This window comes from Scophthalmus maximus, chromosome 7, assembly GCF_022379125.1.
Source record: "Scophthalmus maximus strain ysfricsl-2021 chromosome 7, ASM2237912v1, whole genome shotgun sequence".
Lineage (NCBI taxonomy): Eukaryota > Metazoa > Chordata > Actinopteri > Pleuronectiformes > Scophthalmidae > Scophthalmus > Scophthalmus maximus.
The window spans coordinates 20,668,928-20,688,045 of record NC_061521.1 but is presented as its reverse complement, the minus strand read 5'-3'; the positions used below and the strand labels follow the sequence as shown (position 1 = coordinate 20,688,045).

The window sequence follows — 19,118 nt, the reverse complement described above, 5'->3', positions numbered from 1 at the left end:
ATCATTGTTTGCTACGTTTCAAGCAGGAGAATGTTTTTGCACTTTTAATTATTTATTTTTCCCCAGTGTGTATAATTTGCTATTGTGACAACTGCTAAACATGAAATTTCCGACTACAATTGAATGCAACAAAGACAGCCAATGAGCGTCTGGCAAAAGGGGGGCTGACACCACAGATGGCATTATATAAATTTTCGAAACAAAACTTGTTCATCAAAACCTCCCCGCCTGAGCACATCATATCTCTGCAGATGTCAATGTGTGTGTTGTTGTACAGGTGTGTCTGTGTTGTGTTGTCATCGTGTGTAACCACGATGGTCGTGCAGTTAGAGGCAGATCCTCCATGTCACATGTGCAAGGTTGAGGATTTAGGTTGTTGTGCGTGTGAGACTTGTCCGATGATCGCCGCAGGATTTATCCTGCTGGAGCTCCAGTGTGTCAACTGTTTAACTGTTTACATAGATCCAATCGTCCACACTTTACCCAGAGTACACCGGGACACACGGAAGGACAAATGGGTCAAGTTTCATTTAAATGGCTGAAAAACGGAAATGACCATTTGTACTCTTCAAAATAAAAGTTTGAAACCTGACTGATAGCTGGATAGATAGATTGATAGATAGATGAATAGACAGAGAGATAGATGGATAGATTTATAGATAGATAGATAGATAGATAGATAGATAGACATACAGATAGATAGATAGATAGATACACAGACTGCCAACCTTTTACAGAAGACAGCTATTTTTTTCTAGATTGTCCTTTTTTTAGGGCCACATTTGCACCTTCCTGTTACTTTCTTGTTACCATGGTGCTTGCACACTTGCAATAAGATTATGTACATTGTTTGTATTCATATACCTTACACTTATATAGTTTTGCAGTTCTTATATTTTTCATCACATTCATTAACATTTTATATTTGTTTTTCTTATATATCATATTTTGTAAAGTGTGTCATGTGACTGATGCAGGCTGCTGTAACACCGGAAGTTATGGACCAATAAAGAATTTGAATATTTAAACTAGTATGTGCTGAGAAAGTTCTCCCTTGTCTTCTATGCTACTATTTTAATAATAATAATAATAATAATAATAATAATAATAATAATAATAATAAACTTCGGTTCACCAATGGTGTTATTTTATTTTGAATATTCCGACCGGAAGTACCTTTGTTACTCCCGGTGGCTTGGCGGTCGGACCGAGGGGTTTGCATGGTGGCGCAGCGAGAGTGACTGAGGAATAATTTGCTGATTGTGGAATATTTGAAAACCCCCCCGTGGATATATTTGTTTGTTTTTTGTTTTTTCCCTGGAGATCATGCAGAAGTCGTGAAATGCGAGTGTGAAATGAGACCACCTCCGAGAGTGCGGATCACCATCGCTGCCCCGTTGATGAGCACGAGCACAACGGCTCGCAGGAGCAGCCGCTGCTGCATTCATAAACACTTCTTTAGGACTCACAGTAACCCCTGAGCTCCGTCCGGGGCCGAGAAGGAGAAAAGCGACAGGAAAACACACGCGCACGCACACGCACACACACACCGACACATTCGCGCTGTGCACGCGGGTTGACAATGGCTGAAGAGGGTCGAGTGGTCGTGGGGGACCTCGGCGGAGCGTCCAGGCTCCGGGAGGAACACGAGAAGGTAAACGTGCCCGCGCTCGCTCGTGTCGTCACGTTGCCAGCAAGCAATATGATTTTTTATTTTCTTTAAATTTTGTAATAATATAATGCACACGTCTGTGCACCAGGAAGTTGTGAGTATGTTGCTTTCGACTGCTCCGTCTTTTTTTTTCTTTTTTTTTTTTCCAGAAGCTTCCGCCTTCCTTCCGCCTCACGGTCACTCACATGTTCTTGAACTTCTTCAAAGTGTGTTTCACTTCGTTTCCTCGTTGCACCTTCTGTTCACTCTTCTTCACTCCCTTTGATTCCGCATAGGAACAAAGTGACCACACTAAACTGGGCCTTTTGTCTATTCATTTATTTGTTTTTAAAACGAACGTTTTTAAACGAATTAGCAAACCAGCTAGCTAAGCTAATGGAGGGCGAGCTGGCTAGCAACAACTTCCATGGCAACCCCTCCTCCTCCTCCTCCTCCCCCCCCATCTTTTATAAACACACAAACACCAAGATCAATAAAAGGGAAATCGAGATGATGATGAAAGTTTTTTTTTTTTTACTGTAGTTTCACTTTCTGTTCTTTTACGAATCTGTGTGAAGACACAGCTCAAACTGTAATCAGCGCACTGTAACTCTGCTCCATCCTCTGACTGATCAACAGTCGCCAGGTTCGATCCCGAAATCATTTCTGGTACATGTCCTTATGTTTGCACATGAGCTGTTCGTGCCTCCAACATGCATCACTATGACTCTGTGCACATGTTCGACCATTTGGATGCAGATCTGACAGCTGTTTACTTTTCCTCTCACGCCTCCCTGATGTGGTTTGATTCTGCTGATAGTTCTCTAACTTATGTTTATCTCTATTGTGTGAAGCTCAGTAGTCGGAAATCCGGTCAGATAAGTCAGTGATCTCTTTTGAATCCCTCTATAAGTCGAGTTTTTACAGATTTTACTTGAGTTTTCATTTTATTTGAACTGTATTTTATTATAAGGTATCTTTACTCCCATTTGTTTTTTATTTGTTATCTTTTAAACCCAACGATTGGACTGTTTTGTTTAGCTGCGTGTTTGTAATCACACATTTTGAAAAGTGCTCTTCAAATAATGGTGAGTATTATTATTATTTGCGGTATCGGTAAACTAAGTAAAGCACTAATCACAAGATGTTTATGAATTGCTCATATATATCGTTCTTTGTGATCCATTTTAAGATATGGGATTCTCTCAGATACGACTGTGAATTGCATTTATTTTTTTAAGCATTATTCATATTAACCTGAATATGTTATCCTAAAAAACAGGTGGTGAAAGACTGTGAAAGTCGGATCCAACACTGGTGAGTCTCATGTACAATTTTTTTTGCAGTTGCACTGTGATTGTATGCTTTTCACACACACATACACACACATGCTGTGAGTAATCCATTATCTTTGGATACAGCTGATTTGGAAAAGGAAATGAAATCAATATCCACTCATCGTCCACTCTCCTCTCTGTCATTGGTCTGTGCGTCTGTTTGCTTCTGTAACAATCACCTTGAGTTTGGCTTCCAGTGAATCAAGCAGGATTCTAGGTAATATCAGATTAGTGCAACATTGCATTTAAAGCGCACACATTGGTCGAAATCAACAAAATAGACGTACTCTCTGACCAATCACATGCATTTTGTTTCAAGTGCACCATAATTGTGTGTCGCTTCCCAAACGCAGTCGGTGGCGGTGGTGGTGAGGGAGAGGAGCGTAGTTCGGCACAGCGGCAGCTTTAAAGGCCCTGCACACCGATACAGTGGTTTGCAGTAATGAATTGCCGCATGGGCCTAAAGGCAATTATACACCTTTGTGAACAATAAAGTTATATTGCAGTCCGTGGCACTCCATTAGACCTCTTCTCAGACTCAGGTCGGGGCAGTGGCTATGGTCAGAATTTGTTTGACATCATCACACCGAGTGCAGCCATGTTCCTTTAACAGATATTTTTAATTTGTTACAACAGGAGAAGCGCGTGTCACTTTTAATATTTAATAATGGCTGTGTTTTGTTCAGATGTTCACGTGAGATGTGACAGTGTGACAGTGAGCTGACATATACAGGCAACTGACGCAATAGATGGAATTCAGCCATCGTTATGTTTTCATTACTTTTTCCTGCTGCTGAGCTTTAAGTGTAACTTCACTTCAGTATTCACATAATTTTTTTTTTTTTTTTTAAATGCAGTGGGTGACTATCTGTATCACTGATTACAATTACATAGAGCTGCAACAGTTAATTATCGATTATCAAAATATAGTTTTATTAAAAAGGACATGGGAAGTTATATTTTTTTTAAAAATGATTTCCTTTCAGGAGCCTGAAAATGGAACAACACTCCACAGCAAATAGTTGGGAAAGCATCAGATATTTATTAGGCTGCCGCATTAAGAGCTCTTAGGATGCACAGCACTTTCTTCTGCCCACAAAAAATAAAATCCTGGAAGTTGTGCGGACGTGAAGAGCTCTGTTTTAAGGACATGGCACACACGAAGCTCTGCTTGCAAACTGCTTTGATTAAAGAGACTGACAGGTTCAGAGTAACTACACATGTTTATGTGTTTTATTCTGCAAGGAAGAAGCCATCACAAGCTTTTTTGTAACTTGTCACTCTGAAGTTCTACATTGTTCATCCACAAATATATACAAACGACCAACGACAACACCCTGAGGGACGTTTCGGTTCTTTCACGTCTCCCCTGACAGAGAAATCTGTGCTTCCCCGACGCTCCACCGCTGTCAAACAAAACCACATTTAACGACGATGACTTCAACTTGGCCTTAACGTCTTTGTGAATGCATTTTGATTTTGCAGGGAGAAGCTGTCTGGTGACTACGAGGCCCTGAATGATCGTCTCAAAACTCTTCCAGATCAACTGTCTTATGACATCATGGTGAGTGCTAACCTTGTTTTCCTTTTAAAAGGCACACGAAAGAAAACAAAGCTGGGCTAATATTCTTAATTTTGAAGGAGTGTGTGTCTTTTAAAGACTGACACGGAAAGTGTTAATTTTTTTGTCTTTTCTTCCACCTGCTTTGTTTCCTTCATTCCTCTTTCGTGCTGCTCTTCCTCCTCCGTCCACTGCGCTGTGAACAGGTGCCGTTCGGTCCTCTGGCCTTCATGCCCGGGAAGCTGGTGCACACCAACGAGCTCACGGTGTTGCTCGGCGACAACTGGTTCGCCAAGTGTTCTGCCAAGCAGGCTCAGAAAATCGTCGATCACAGGATGAAACGTGAGTCTTGTTTGTTTGTTTTATTCTTCTTCATGTCCCCCGAACAAGCAAATGGCTTTGTCGATTTTTTTAACAGTGCGGGTCTTCGTCCACCAGAGGGCGTAGCTGCATCGAGTTTAGACGTCTGAACGCTGACGGGGACACACTTGCTTTCAGCTGTGCTAATGATTCTGCACATAACTGCAGGAGAGACTGTTGTTTATATCTACGCTTTGCGAATAAACTGTACATTTAGCACAGTTTTTAACCGCTGATTGTGATGTGAGATGTTTGCCTCCTTATTTCACAGGGTTGCAACAAGCTGCATCACTCAATCGCTGTGTAACCTTTTGCACTTGCTACGCTACAGGTCGACACAGTCGGTGCCTCGGTTGTAAATGAAAATCTCACATCAAGTCAAACGGGAACCAAAGTAACGATCTCTGATGTGTTAACATTATTAGGGTGTTTAGTGAAGCAGAAATGTGCTTCCACAGCCGCATCCGCAGCCGTCTGCCCCCCCCCCCCCCCCCCTCCCGCTCCCCTCCTCCCCCCTGCGCCTCCCATCCCCTGACCCGGCCCACCCCGCTATTACAGAGCTAAGTGCTGTAATACAAACACGGCTAGCTGAAATGTGTCAGACAGCGGCTAAGTTGTCAGGCCTTCTGTGTTTGACCTTTCCTCACTTCCAGTTGATGCACTGACTGGAGGGGCTCCCGATTGCCATGGAAACACGGGCCCTCTGCTGCCATTAGCAAAAAGGGCTTAATTGTTGTGAAGATTTAATGATCCGGAGTAGTATTCAGGGCAGAAGATATTATGAACTGTTTGTGTCATCATTTTGCAGTTTTTATTTCCGCTCCAACTTGTTTTGGGTTTTAACTCCTTTGCAGCTGGTTGTCATTGTTACATTAAATGTTTGATTGAAAATCCCCTTTTAGGCTGCAGCCATTTTTTTTCACAATGGTCAGTCTGAATACAACTCTTTTGGATTTTGATGTAAATGCTCTTTTTTTTCTTTTTCAACAGACGTAAAGAGTGAATCTGACGATCTAACCAAGACGATGAAAAACTTTGAAGCCAGAGTTGGGTTTGTGAAGGATTTGGAAAAAATCTCAGGCGTGAGTTAATTTGACCTTACTTATGATACTTTGCATCAAGCATAAATGGGGCCTAAATGTATTGATTTTGCTTGCTCTTTAGAGCAAAGAGGACTATGTCGACATCAGAGAAGATGTCAGACCAGATGACACTGCCATCACCAAAGGTATCTGTCAGCATTTCCTCTGACCTCTCTTTAACCCATCCGTGGGTTCTGCACCAAACTCAGATTAACATTTAGCCGTTCTTTTTTGTCCGCTGTAACAGGGAGACAGAGATTAGCTCTCAAACCAAATTCTAAGCCCAGGCTGGACGCCATATTGGATCTGAAAGAGGAGGACGAGGAGAACGATGGAGAGAGCGGATATGGAGGGAGCGGAAAGGGCATCGTGAGCGAGGAAGAGCTGTGGGCCAGACTGGATGAACTGGAGAAACTGGAAGAGCTACAGGATGAGCAGGACAGGTACACACACGAGCACACGCGGGAGTTTCTTTTCTTTTTTTGTCTCTGAATATTTCCGAGTAAGAAACTGAATTCGTGGACTTTAATTTTCCTGCAGATTATCTTTTAATATGAACGGTGAAGACACATCATCCTCCTCAGAGGAGGAGGAGAAGGAAGGACATGATGCTGCCGGAGATGACGCAGGAGTGAGTCTGAAGCCGAGCTGGACCTCCGCGGCACCTCACGGTAAACCGCAGCCAAGTGTGGAGCGGAAGGAGCAGGAACATGATGATGATGAGGAACAAGAAGGCAACTGTTTGCCTACCATTTTCTTCTCTCACACAGTTGAACCCAAGAAGGTCAGAGTGATCGGATATTATATGTTTTCCTGATCACTGTCAATTCTTCCATTTAATTAATTTTTGGTGACTTTGTCTTGTGTTTTGCTTCAGGTGAGGATAAACACGGGAAAGAACACCACCCTGAAGTTCAGTGAAAGGAAAGAGCAGAAGGAACACTCAAAAAGGAAAAAGAAAAACGGACACAACGGGCACTCGCATCACGAACTTCACAAAATCACCACACCAGCAGACATTTACAGGTAAAGACAACACACAGTGGGACCTCATCAGTAAATCAGAACCCAGAAGCATTATTGTTCGGTTGCTATAGTGACACCGGACGATCGTTGCTCGCCTCAGGTTGTTCGTGGACGTGAAGAACGGGGAGCCCTTCCCCAGGAAGTCCATCCTAAAGTCGCGGAGCCGCGAGAACAGCGTGTGCAGCGACACGAGCGAGAGCAGCGCGGCCGACTTCGACGAGCGCCGGGTGATCGGACGCAGCGTCAGCCACGACGAGGCGACGCACAGCGACACCAGCGACGGCATCACGGAGGAGGACAGTCCGACGGCGGTGCCGCTGCACCCGGCCAGCAGATTCGAGGTAAAACGATTGTCTGTTGTTGTTGGACTTGTAGCCTTGCAGATCAACAGACACAAAGCCTCTTCGTGTGGTCTTCAATCTCAATTAACGCGCGGAAGACTCGGCAGGCTACCTGTGCTGTGAGACAGTTTATGAAAATGACACCTCTGAGCCTCTCATCCCTTAATGAGAGCATAACAACAATCCCACCGAAGCATCTTTAAGTTAAACTGGGAGCAGCCTGTGGTCAAACATTCACTAAGTGTCAGTCACAGTAGACGGTGTGAACAAGAAAAACCCAGCATGAAAACATCTCTCTCTCTCTCTCTCCCTCTCTCCCTCCCTCCCCCCCAGGCCTTTTCAGGTACGGTGGTAGAAAAGGACCCGATGCCTTCATCTCTCCCCCACCTGACCATCATTCCGCCGGCCCTGCCGACCATACTGGAGAGGAGGCAGGAGGAGGTGGCGCCCGACGTCGCGCCGCCCCCGCCGGCCCCCAAGAAGGTGTCGAAGTTTAAGGCTGCCCGGTTGCAGCAGACGTGACTTTTTGATGAGCAAATATCACTATTTTACGATAACATCTTCTTCTTTTTTCTCCCCCTTTTCTACTGGACAATACTTCCTCTTCCCTTCTGTCTCTCGCGCTTTACCCCGTTTCACCTCTAAGCACACAGGGCTGCTGTTATCATTAAATGTGACTGCTCCGTTAATGTTAACGTTCACAAATCAGCCTCATGGGTTTTAGGTCCTTTTCAACGTGCTCCAAACACTAGGTGCTGCAGTCTCTTTTGCTTATCTTGTACTACGGGATACGTTGCTCTTTGCAATCGTCAGTCATTCTGTTCGACTCGGTTAAAACCGATTGCTTTCTGTCACATATTTACCCGTCTGTTGATCCATGCTGTTGCCAGTTTAGGTATAAATCTAATCTGCCATAGGACGAGCTGCCTTGTTTAGGTTTTCTTTTACATTTTCAACTAATGATCATTAAAGTCTGCTCTAGCTTTCATTTGACCTTCTCTTGACCTGCCTAATGAATGTACGTATTCCTTTGTGATGAGCTTTATGTAACGACAAAAAAAAGAAGAAAAGATTATCCTCAATAGAAACTAAAAGGAAAATAAATGATTTTGGCTACAAAAACGTAGTTGTTGAGGGATTTTGTTTTTCATTATGTTCTGCCGACAGCTATTTATTTTATATCTAATTATTTGAATCGGGATTGGATTGGAATTGTTTTCTCAGATGTTTAAAAATATTTAAATATTACTCTAATATTAATAATGTGCAATAGTAACACATCTTTGCTCCTATCACCAGCTATCTCCAGACAACGACTGAGCTCATTTCTTCTTTTTTTTTAAAAATGATTCTTACTCCTTGTGAATTTCCTGCTGTATGTTTAAAAATTGAAGAGCCAAGCTAAGCAACAACCTATATACATTGCAACCAAACTTTCTAATAATAATATTTCATCAAAATTGTAAACACAACCAAACAAATGTTTGTCTAAATCTGAATTGATACACAGATTATTATTATTATTTTTAAGTGTGAAGTGCAGTGATGAAGGAATATTTAACTTACTTAGCACCAACAACAATGTAAAAAATACTTCTCAAAATGTAACTCTGGTAAAAAAAAAAAAAAAACACTTAGGTAATTATGATCAAAATGTACAGTTAAGTAGTTTCAGTTCAGTGGTTCCTCAAAAAGGTCAAGAGATAAATCGGGGCAGTTGTGAGATGATTAATGGGACATCAGCTAGGAAAAAGAATAAAGTTCTGCCATATGAACTTGTATTTGAATTTTTTTTTGGATTTGAAGAGTTCAATAAAATCATCTGAGTAGTTAAGAGTTTAAAAATGTCTCTGCTTCAACAGCTCGTAGACATCTGGAACACGAGGCGCCTGAACTAGACACTCCTGCTTTTTTCTGTTATGGAAATACTTGAGTAAGTACCTCGGCACTCAGAAAATAGTTTAGATGTTGTTTATTACTTTGGGCTCATATTCGTGGTATTTTAATGATCATTGTGGTGAGTGCATTTAAATCCTAACAGGTTAATCAACTGTTAAGGATGATCCAAGATTTGACATAAGTGGTTTATATATTTTTATTTATACAGTTTAAGTTACACCAGTGAAAGTTTGGACTCACTTTCAGGGGCCAGATTAATACGAGGAGGAAAAGTGTTTTAGCGTGGATGTGAAAAGGCCACAAATTGTGGACCAAGAGTTTATACTGTTTGTGGATTGTTTGATTTTTAAGAAGGGGGCAACTCGCACACACCACTGCACTTCATCTCGCCCGCAAGTAGCTTTATAATTAAAGCTGCGGCTTGTGAGTTGAAGGGGCTATCACCACTCTTTTAGTTAAATAGTGGGAGTGCAGGTCTCTGATAAGAAGCTTTTGAACGGGTCCTGAGGTGACTCTAGCCCCCCCTCCCCCGGCTCCCCTTCATCAGGATTATTTCTCCCAATATGAAAATCCAGGTAGCATGAGACAGATTAGGCAATGCTCAACATGCTGGCGTTGTGTTGGTGAGACACAGATCAGTGGACTTATGTAGGTTAAGCCGTGAAGGTATACGCCGGAACACAGCGGAACTATTTCAAAGAAAATCTAGCGCGCAAAACTATGTAATGGGCCTGCAACACACGCAAAATCTCAATTTCTTGGGATTAGGAGGGATTTTAAGAGTTGTGTGATGAAGGACTCGAGCAGGTATTGTTGTCCGGACAGGTGCTCGGGCCTGAGAGGGAGGAGAGCATAGTTAACGCTTAGCTCCAAATGTCAGACAAATGTATTAAACAGCAGCCCCTGTCTCTGCTTGGCCGCCATTTGAATGTATGATATTCAGGATCCAAACGTCTTGTACCTACGTCCTTTACACCAACGGCCTGTGAGAGGGAACAGGTTTCCATTCCTCACTCATCCCCGCTAATGAACCTCAGGTGGAAGTCACAGGAGAGAAACAAATGTTCCGATGATCCACGGTGTCATCGCAGCTCTGCTCAATCCAGTGGGAGAAAATTCAGAGGGCGACAAATTGAAACACTTTTGCGTTGGCTCTCCCTGTCAAAAAAATGAAAAGAAAAGAAAACTTAATAGGCCCATTCACCACCCCCCCCCCCCCCCCCCAAAAAGTCACTTACAAGTTGGAATGTTTTTATACTAACTCTTTATAAGAGCACGTTTCTCTTCACTTGTCTTATATCAAATTAAAGATCTTTTACAATACCAGTCAGACAAAACTATATAGTAATGTAAAGACACCAGTTTGGAACTGTGTTATTATTATTTCATTATTTTCCAATGTTTAATAGAGCAATCATTAGTAAATTGAGGAGATCTTGAAAGATGCATTAATAATATAGTTGCAGCTTTGGTCGTCATGTTACCACCTTTGAAAGTAGGCAGAAGTTTATAGATGTTTCAAATTTCCAATACAGGAAAAGCAGAAAAAATAAATCACCGAAATGAGAACCTGTCCCTGTGTGTGTGTGTGTGTGTGTGTGTGTATATATATATATATATATATATATATATATATATATATATATATATATATATATATATATAAAATTTACAGCATATTCCTCACCATAACACCAAAAACCAATGACCTGTTGCTGTATTGGTGTCTTCCATGTTGTTGATTTTGCTTCGTTATTGATTTCTGATTATGCGCTGGAATGTGTGGAGACGGTCAGATGGATGGACTGTAGCAGTGAGACGTGAAGGCACGAGGGGGGCAACTGAAATGATGGATCGCTGAGGTATCGTCATCCTTTTTATCCTCTTACATGCCCCCCAAAAAAAAGAACCAGACACCGTGTCCAAAAAGAAAGAAGAAGCAGCTGCTACCACCCATACTGCATATACGACTGGATATTTGACGAATGTGACGAGCAGGTTAAAGGACCTGGACGCGGTTCACAGGGGTTTCTTTTTCCAAGAACACAAAAAGTGCTACTCTTAATAATCACCTCAACGAATTTGACACCACGTAACACTTCCACAACGCACGCAGCTCAAGAGAGGAGGGGATTGACGCACATGGTGTCGGCGTCCCGGAGACGCCGGCGCACATTTTTACGCACGGCGGTGCCACTCTGTTACACTTGCACACCGGCGGCCAGATGAGGGAGACATTCGGCTTCAGGACATGTCGAAGTATCCCCAGCACGTTTTTTTTTCTCTTTTTTTTTCAATAAGATTTCATTGCCCTCTTTCCTCAACTGGAAGTACTAACAGGGCAACGCGCACCGCAGCCTTCGCTCCGCGTAAAATCCATTCTAGCGCCTTTTTTTTTTCTTCCTCCCCCCTTTGTGTTTTTGTTCAGTGCTCAGGGAGAAGAGCGCGAGGTCAAGTGGGGAGGTCTGCGCTCGACCGTGGAGCGGGGCGTTTGTGACAAAGCGTGTGAAAAGCGGGAGGTCCGTCAGTCAGTCAGTCAGTCAGCAGTCATCCATCCAGTTCGACGTCTCCGCTGAACTCCAGCTGTCCGCGGCTCCGCTCCTCCGCCGACTCCTCCACTTCGCCAGGTAAGGTCACACAAACCCGCCGCGTCCAAGATGATTTGAGCCAAGTTACATGTGGAAAGTGTGTGAGTTTTAAGTTTCCTGGCGATTGGTGATAACTGATAAGCCGATACGCGTTTCCCCCACCACCGCCAATCACTGTTCTTCTTCTTCTTCTTCTTCTCTCTCTCCCTTTCTTTTTCTTGGGGTGAAAAAGTAAGACGACTATAAATGGGACGTTCATGTCAGGATACTTTTACTGCAAAAAGAGAGAAATTGGCAACAGTCATTTCAAAGGAATGTAGGGAAACAGCAAGTGTGTGCGTTTCCTGCGTGTTTGTGTGTGTGTGTGTGTGTGTGTGTTGTGTGTGAGGAAGCAGAGCATGAACATGTTCCAAAATGACGACTTGACGTCATTTCATATTGAGCCACATATGGATGTCTTCTTTTAATTTCATCTAAATTTAGAGCCAAAAATCCCATAAGTAATCCAATAATGAAAAAAAGGAATATATATATATATATATATATATATATATTCACACACACACCACATGCACCCACCAGTGCAACAGTGTCTGTACATCACAATGTACCTAATGTTTCATTGAGTGGTTTTTTAAAATCAGTTGCACCCTTGACAGGTATTTTTCTTAAAGTTGCACCTCTCACTGCTGTAAAACAATCTCTGCGGAGGCGAGGCTTTTGGATAATGTAACCTTCCTTTTTCCTTTTTCTTTTTTTTTTATTGTCACCTGTACAGACTGGCACAGCTCCTCTCAAAGCCACCCCTCACCCTCTGCACCCCCCGACCCCCACCTCCATCCCCCCATTCCTCCTGTTTCCAAATGCTCTCCTTTGAAGCGATGATGCCCCATCTGTCATATGTGAGCAAAGAGAGACCATGCTCTGCTCTTCTCAATTACTGAATTCTCCTCATGCCAGCTCCGGTGGGACAGGAGGAGGAGCAGGTGGGTGGCAGTCAGTGCGATCAATCAACATGAAATATTCAGCTTTGAATATACACATCATTTACTGCTGCTGCTTGCCCTCCTTGTTAGAACCCCCCCCCCCCCAAAAAAAGGAGTTGGGGAGTGTTTGTCTTGAGCATTTTGTAACTGGGCACAAAAGGCCTGTACATGCTCAGGTGACACCATCGTTTTTTTTAAAAATGTAGAACTATAACCTGCATGGCGACTGGAGGGGTGTTTGGAATTATTATCACCGTAATTGAGAGGAAACGAGGGGGAGGGCGGGTGATCGGATGAAACTGTAGCCCATTAAGTGTAGCGCCACTGCCGTTTTCTCATTATGCTGCAGTAAATTCGCGCAGCTTACATGACAAAGCTCCGCTTGGCAACTTTCTCCCCCGATAGGAGCACTTGTTTGAACATGAGGCACATGATTTGAATATCTGTAATCCGCGCTGAAATCAACAGGCCAGATGAACTTTTTGGCACTCTCCTCCCAACACATTGAGCAGGATTTTCTTCCCCCCCAAAAATGCCTAAGCTATTTAGACTTGGGGCTTAAAATCGCTTGAAAGGGAGGAAAAGAAAAGAAAAGAAAAGCAAGGCAAAAGTTCTTTGATTTGTCTTTCCCCCGTGCACGCCGCAGAAATCCTGGAACTTCGGGAAAAACCTTATCCGAGCAGAGTCTGAAGCCCTTTTTGCGATCGTTCAAACTCTTCAGGAAACTTTTCATCTCCAAAGTGTCTGCCTCCTGATAATAACATCACCGTGATGTTGCCTCATGAAATTTGCCTGAGTACCATGGCCCTAAGTATTTGAGCTATGAGGCAATACGGTGAAAAGCATAGCCCCCTCGTATGAGAACACAACAGTGAATAATTAATAACCTTGCTCCCAATTCCAGGAAAACAATAGCATATTGTAGGAACACTGCGCTAATTTAACTAGAGGAGAGAAGAAGAAGAAGAAGAAGAAGAAGAAGAGGGGAAAAAAAGTCGACAACTTAGACAAAAATGTGGAATGCGTCGCCATTGTTGTGGAGCACGTCTGCGCGAGTTTCAGACTTGCTTTTCTCTCCGCGGTGGCGCTGCACAGTTTTCTATGCAACTGTGCTGCATACTGTATGGTGTTGCGTGCTGTATGATATTGTGGTGTAACGTTGTTTGCCTTTGAGTTTAATCAGATCCCATTAAATACCCCCTCTCTCACCTGCTGGCAGTGTGCGAGGTGGAAGTGCACATGCAGGAAGCTATTTTCCACAGGCCTCCCCTCTTGGCTGTCAGCTCCCATTAAGGGGGAAGGTGTCATATCTGTAACACAGCTGAGCAGAGTGCAGATGGCAGAGTGGAGGGGATGGCTCACCGATTTAAACAATGATTAATGAACAGAGATGGAAAACAAATTACATTGGACTATTGGAAGCAGGGAATTGTTTTTATGAAAATGTTAATTGTGTCTGCCAGGCTGATACGGGGAGTGGGGGAAGGGGGGGGGGGGGGGGAGTGAGGGCAAGGCAGCGAGGCAACCGGGGGACTACTGATAGGACATCTACTACTCCCCTGGCTCAGATTATTGGCGTGTCTCAGCATGCGGTGTTTAATACCGTACCTTGGCTTTAAGACCTCTGATGTGCCATAACTTTCAAGGTTTGGATTTTTACGATGAACCCCGCGAAGAGTTGTCGCCCACCACCGCACCAATTAGCGTTATCTCTAATAATAAGTGGTTGTAAGTGACGAGAGAAGGCGCCGCCGTTCTAGTTGTAATTATTGCAGGCGGGTGCAGCTGCACTACTTAGGGAGATGATGATAATTATTTTTTCTTTTTTTCATTTTTTTTTTTTTTTTTTTCATTGCGGGTTGATTATTTAAGAGCATCATACACTCATCAGAGTAATCAGGAGAGAGTGATTAGTGAAAATCCACGAGGCTAACAGCTGCCACATTAAACACTTGCCTCTGTTGCCAACACACAGAGACAGACAGAGGCCCCTCGCGCAGGACAGAGACGAGCACTTCACCTTCAACTCCGGGGCCGCGCGTGTTTTGTTAGAAAGTCAAGGCTGAGGGCTCGCGGAGAATTACAGAGTAAACAGAGCGCCACGCGGAAAAAAGGCGGGCTTGCCGTGCGCCAAGGTCAATCTTCAATGCGCCCGATTCACAAGTTTTTTTTCTGGGAGCGCGCGTGGGGGGCGGGGAGTAAAAGTTTGATATGGCATTTTTGAACGTGTGGGAAATAGATGCAGTCACTGTGCGGTGACCTTGCCCTCCCTCCCTGAACTGTTCCTCATTGTTTTCCAATAAGTAAACTCAGAGTACTCTGCCGAACGAGGGCTGGGCTCGACGGGGCTTCGGGATCTGATGCAGAATTGTTTAAAATCAAAAAAATAAGACACGGGTAGATGTGTGCCACGGCCACGTCCGGTGCACGTGCGGCGTTGCCTGCCGCTGGGTAAGGGCCTGCTAAACGAAGGGCTAATTCTCTTAGCCCAGATGTTGCTCGAGCACAGTCCTGGGATCCCACTGGGTTGACGAGCTCAATCAGTGAAATGATGAAAAGATGATTTTGTCCCTGTAATTACAGTGTGTAAACTACTTAGCTAGGATTGCAAAGGAAGTCATTTTCTAATTACGCCGCTACCCCGTTGTCTAATGGTGGATGTTTTGTTGTTTTTTAGAGAGCGCGGGAAAGGGGGGGGGAGAGAGAGAGGGAGAGAGAGAGGGAGAGAGAGAGAGAGGGAGAGAGAGAGAGAGAGAGAGAGAGAGAGAGAGAGAGAGAGAGAGGAACTTCATGAGGGGCCTGGGCTCTGATGCTGCCGCTGCCGCCGCTGCTGCCGCTGAAGAAAAAAGACCATCACAAGGGCAAGATGGCTGCCAAATGAGAGTTCATTGAATTATCAGGCCAGTTAATGTGCCTTGGATTATGCCCTTTGTTTGTCAGTTTTTTTTCCTGTAGATGCCACAGCTTAATGAGATACTGTAAGTGGCATTACCCGACTCCCGCTGTGATTTTTGTGATGACTCGTCTAACGGCTTTTGTCTCGGTGCCTCCGAGTGCTTTTGCAACCGAAAGTATAGACACATCTTGTTCTTTTCCCCCTCCATGTTTAGCCATCTCCCTTCTTTCTTTTTTTTTTTCCCGCGGGGGAGACGCAAATATTTAGTATCCTGATCGACAAATGCGATGTTCAAAACAAAACTGATCCTCATAGTGGCGAGGCTTCGTAGGCAATCTGTTTTCCCTGCACCGGAGAAAGTTGTGCTTTCTCGAGGAAGCGGAAAAAAACATGTCCATCCTCCATTCTTTGAGGATCTGTGCGAGTTCTGTTGGAGCTGGCTGCCGTCCTGCCGGGCCCAACCATCTGATGCGGCCCACACCATGTGGATAGGCTTCTCTTGTGCAAGGCATCCCCTACGCACCCCACACTGTTAACAAACTCCGTCGCACGCCAAAGCTTTGTTTGTGTCCAGAAAGAACAGGTGGTCTGTGCAAACAAGATCAACTGTTCACACATTAGTGATTTAAAATACATTCTATATGCACGTGTGTGTGCGTGTGTGTGTGCGTGTGTGTGTGTGTGCGTGTGTGCGTGTGTGCGTGTGTGTGTGTGCGTGTGCGTGTGTGCGTGTGTGTGTGTGTGTGTGTGTGTGACAGACATTATGTGAGAGTGGGTGATACTTCCTTGCTTTGTGTGTGAGAGCCTTTGAAGGCATCAGAGGAAGTGCATACGCGACACGCACCATAATAAGGGTTACGTTACTACATATTTCCTCAAGTACAGTCATGTATATATGACTTAGTCATTTCAACATTTTTGCCTCCTGCATACATGTGATTTGCGACAAGTGTGTGATTTTAAACACTGTGCCTGTCCAGTGAATTTGAAGTTTTGGCATGAACGACTCATACAGTTAAAAAAAGAAAACACTTGGCGAAAACCCGCCGCTCTCAGTTCTGACTTGCAGTTTCTGTCTCTTTTCTCCCCTCGGTTGCGTCCGAGGCCGCCGATCTGCATCACTTAAAAAAAAAAACCCCCCCAGACAAACGGAATTAATCGAGAGCCTCCTTCCACCGGCGAACACGTTGAAATAGCTGACTCACAAATAACTGCACGTCACCACTGCGCCACATGCGCGGCAGATTTACTTTGCGCGGGGCACGAGCCAGATTTTTTTGATAGTCGTAGAAGGAGTGGCATAGATGTACTGCATCCACAACAAATGTGTATGTATTCCTTTATGAGTTCTTTAGCTATTACTCACAAGGAGCTAGTTTGTCAGTGCTGTGTGTGCTCTTTCTGTGCTCTGTGCTCCCGCAGTAATGAATGGTGCTGGTTAGACTATTCTGTCTCAGTCAGGCTTTTGGGAGGGCCTACAGAGAAGCTCCTATAGGGTTCCATTAATCTGGCTGTCAGAGAGTATATGGGTGCTATCTTTTGCGCGGGTCGTGGTGGGCAGCTGTGTTACCACTGCCCTCTCCCGTGCAGAGGCTCTTCATCCCCTGACAGGGCAGGCCTCAGGGCGGCCGGTCGGTGGGCGAGTGGGTTGGGGAGAGACACACGGGGGGCATAATGCATGGCATGGGGGCTTTTGACTGTCTCCACAGAAGCCCCCCGCTCTGTGGCAATGAATAAAACACTTGTTATCCGCAGGGCCCGGGAAGTCAGGGAATTCCAGGAATTCCGAGAGTCACGATCCCTCGTTATGTGCGATTTTGAAGTAGGCAGAGGCGTGTAACGGAGAATCCGGGACATCAAACAGCAACGCAGAACCGTATCCTTGGCGGTGGCGCGTGAGGTATCGCTCCACATATCAAGAGGCCGTTTCATTAGATATACTGCAGGAAAACGTCGTATCGTCACCTATCACATAAATAACTGTGTGAATGAATGAAGCTTTTATCATTCTGTCATGCACACAAATATGTCGAGCCTGCATGAACAGACCCAAGAAATCTATCGAAGCTGAATCCGGAGTGCTTGTGCACCCAACAACATCCAGAAATAAAGAGGAGAACGAGAGAAAATAGATCAGTTGGAATAAATACCGGTTAGATAATCTTCCCTTCTTTTTTTAAAACAGGCTTGTGAGACAAAGTTAATGGACTTAACCACAAAGACTGAACGACCACTCCAACTCTTACTTCGATCCATTTCACAGTAAACCGACTAAATCATCACAGCATATAACACATAAGAAAAACGCTAATATGTTTAAGACGTTTATCCGTCAAGTTTACCATCAGACATCCGTCCCATATTCATGTTTTCCCCCCCACTCCACTCGAGATCATCTTAACTTTCGGTGACATGAGCCAGGTTACAGTAACGGCTGGCCGCAGGCTCGCGTAGCTGTTTTTCGGGTGCATTCTCTGTAGTTTTCAGCTCAACCACATCTCACATAAATTATTAATGCTTTTTAACTGCTGTTGTGCACTTCTCATCTATAAATTGTATTCATATGCGTCAGTCCCGTGTCACCTAACTATGGATTTACAATATTGTCCATCCATCCTAGCTGACAAGTATGCCGCATCTACAAAGTGAAAAGATTATGCGTTTGCCCGCTTGTAGATTAAATGCTGGGATGCAGCATCCTTAGCCCGACTGCAGGGCAAAATAAATCTAACAATGTTTGATTTTGTCAGATCTCCAAAATCATCCAGAATGCACAGCTCCCGGCAGGGCTGATTTTTTAAATGTGTACGTGTCACATTTCTTTTTCCTTTTATTGCCTGTGCTAAATCACACCTGCTCCTTGGTTCGTCTGCGCGCGGCCACACCTAAGAGGCGCCGCTGTGACACGATGCTTAATAACAATCAAGCACTTTCTCAATCTGCACCAAAAGAGCCTAATCCACTCTGACAGGGAAAAACACCTGATGGCCCTGCGTGCCGCTCCCCCATTCTCCACCAGCTCCTACACACAACACACACACACACACACACACACACACGATGAAGGTTTTATGCCTCCTCGCTATGCTTCGTTAATCAGAGGGAATACCACTTTAGCAAATATGAAGTGGATCTAGTGTATGCTAATATCATTCGCTCACTTTCTCCCTGTCAGATGTGATTAGGTCAGACCTGTATCCTTACATTGATCTCGGCTCGGTGCAGACAAGCTGCTCACTGTAGGCAACGCCAGCTCTTTATCTCTGTGTGGTTTTGTGCACAACGTTTTCCATTACTGACTGAGGTTTCTATGGACCACAGGTAGCAGCAGCAGCAGCAGCAGCAGCAGCAGCAGCAGCAGCAGCAGCAGCAGCAGCAGGTGGCTCAGACT

At 44.3% G+C, this 19,118-nt stretch overlaps 1 protein-coding gene across 1 annotated transcript; it reads left to right on the top strand.

The window, feature by feature from the left end:
• Positions 1-1,175: 1,175 nt before the first annotated feature.
• Positions 1,176-8,480, top strand: uri1 (URI1 prefoldin like chaperone). Its single transcript, XM_035642616.2, has 11 exons — positions 1,176-1,654; positions 2,934-2,968; positions 4,474-4,552; positions 4,756-4,891; positions 5,900-5,991; positions 6,074-6,137; positions 6,239-6,434; positions 6,532-6,775; positions 6,869-7,017; positions 7,118-7,358; positions 7,692-8,480. The coding sequence occupies exons 1-11, from the start codon at positions 1,583-1,585 to the stop codon at positions 7,878-7,880; spliced, it is 1,497 nt and encodes a 498-aa protein (XP_035498509.2). The 5' UTR covers positions 1,176-1,582; the 3' UTR covers positions 7,881-8,480.
• The last annotated feature ends 10,638 nt before the right edge of the window (positions 8,481-19,118 follow it).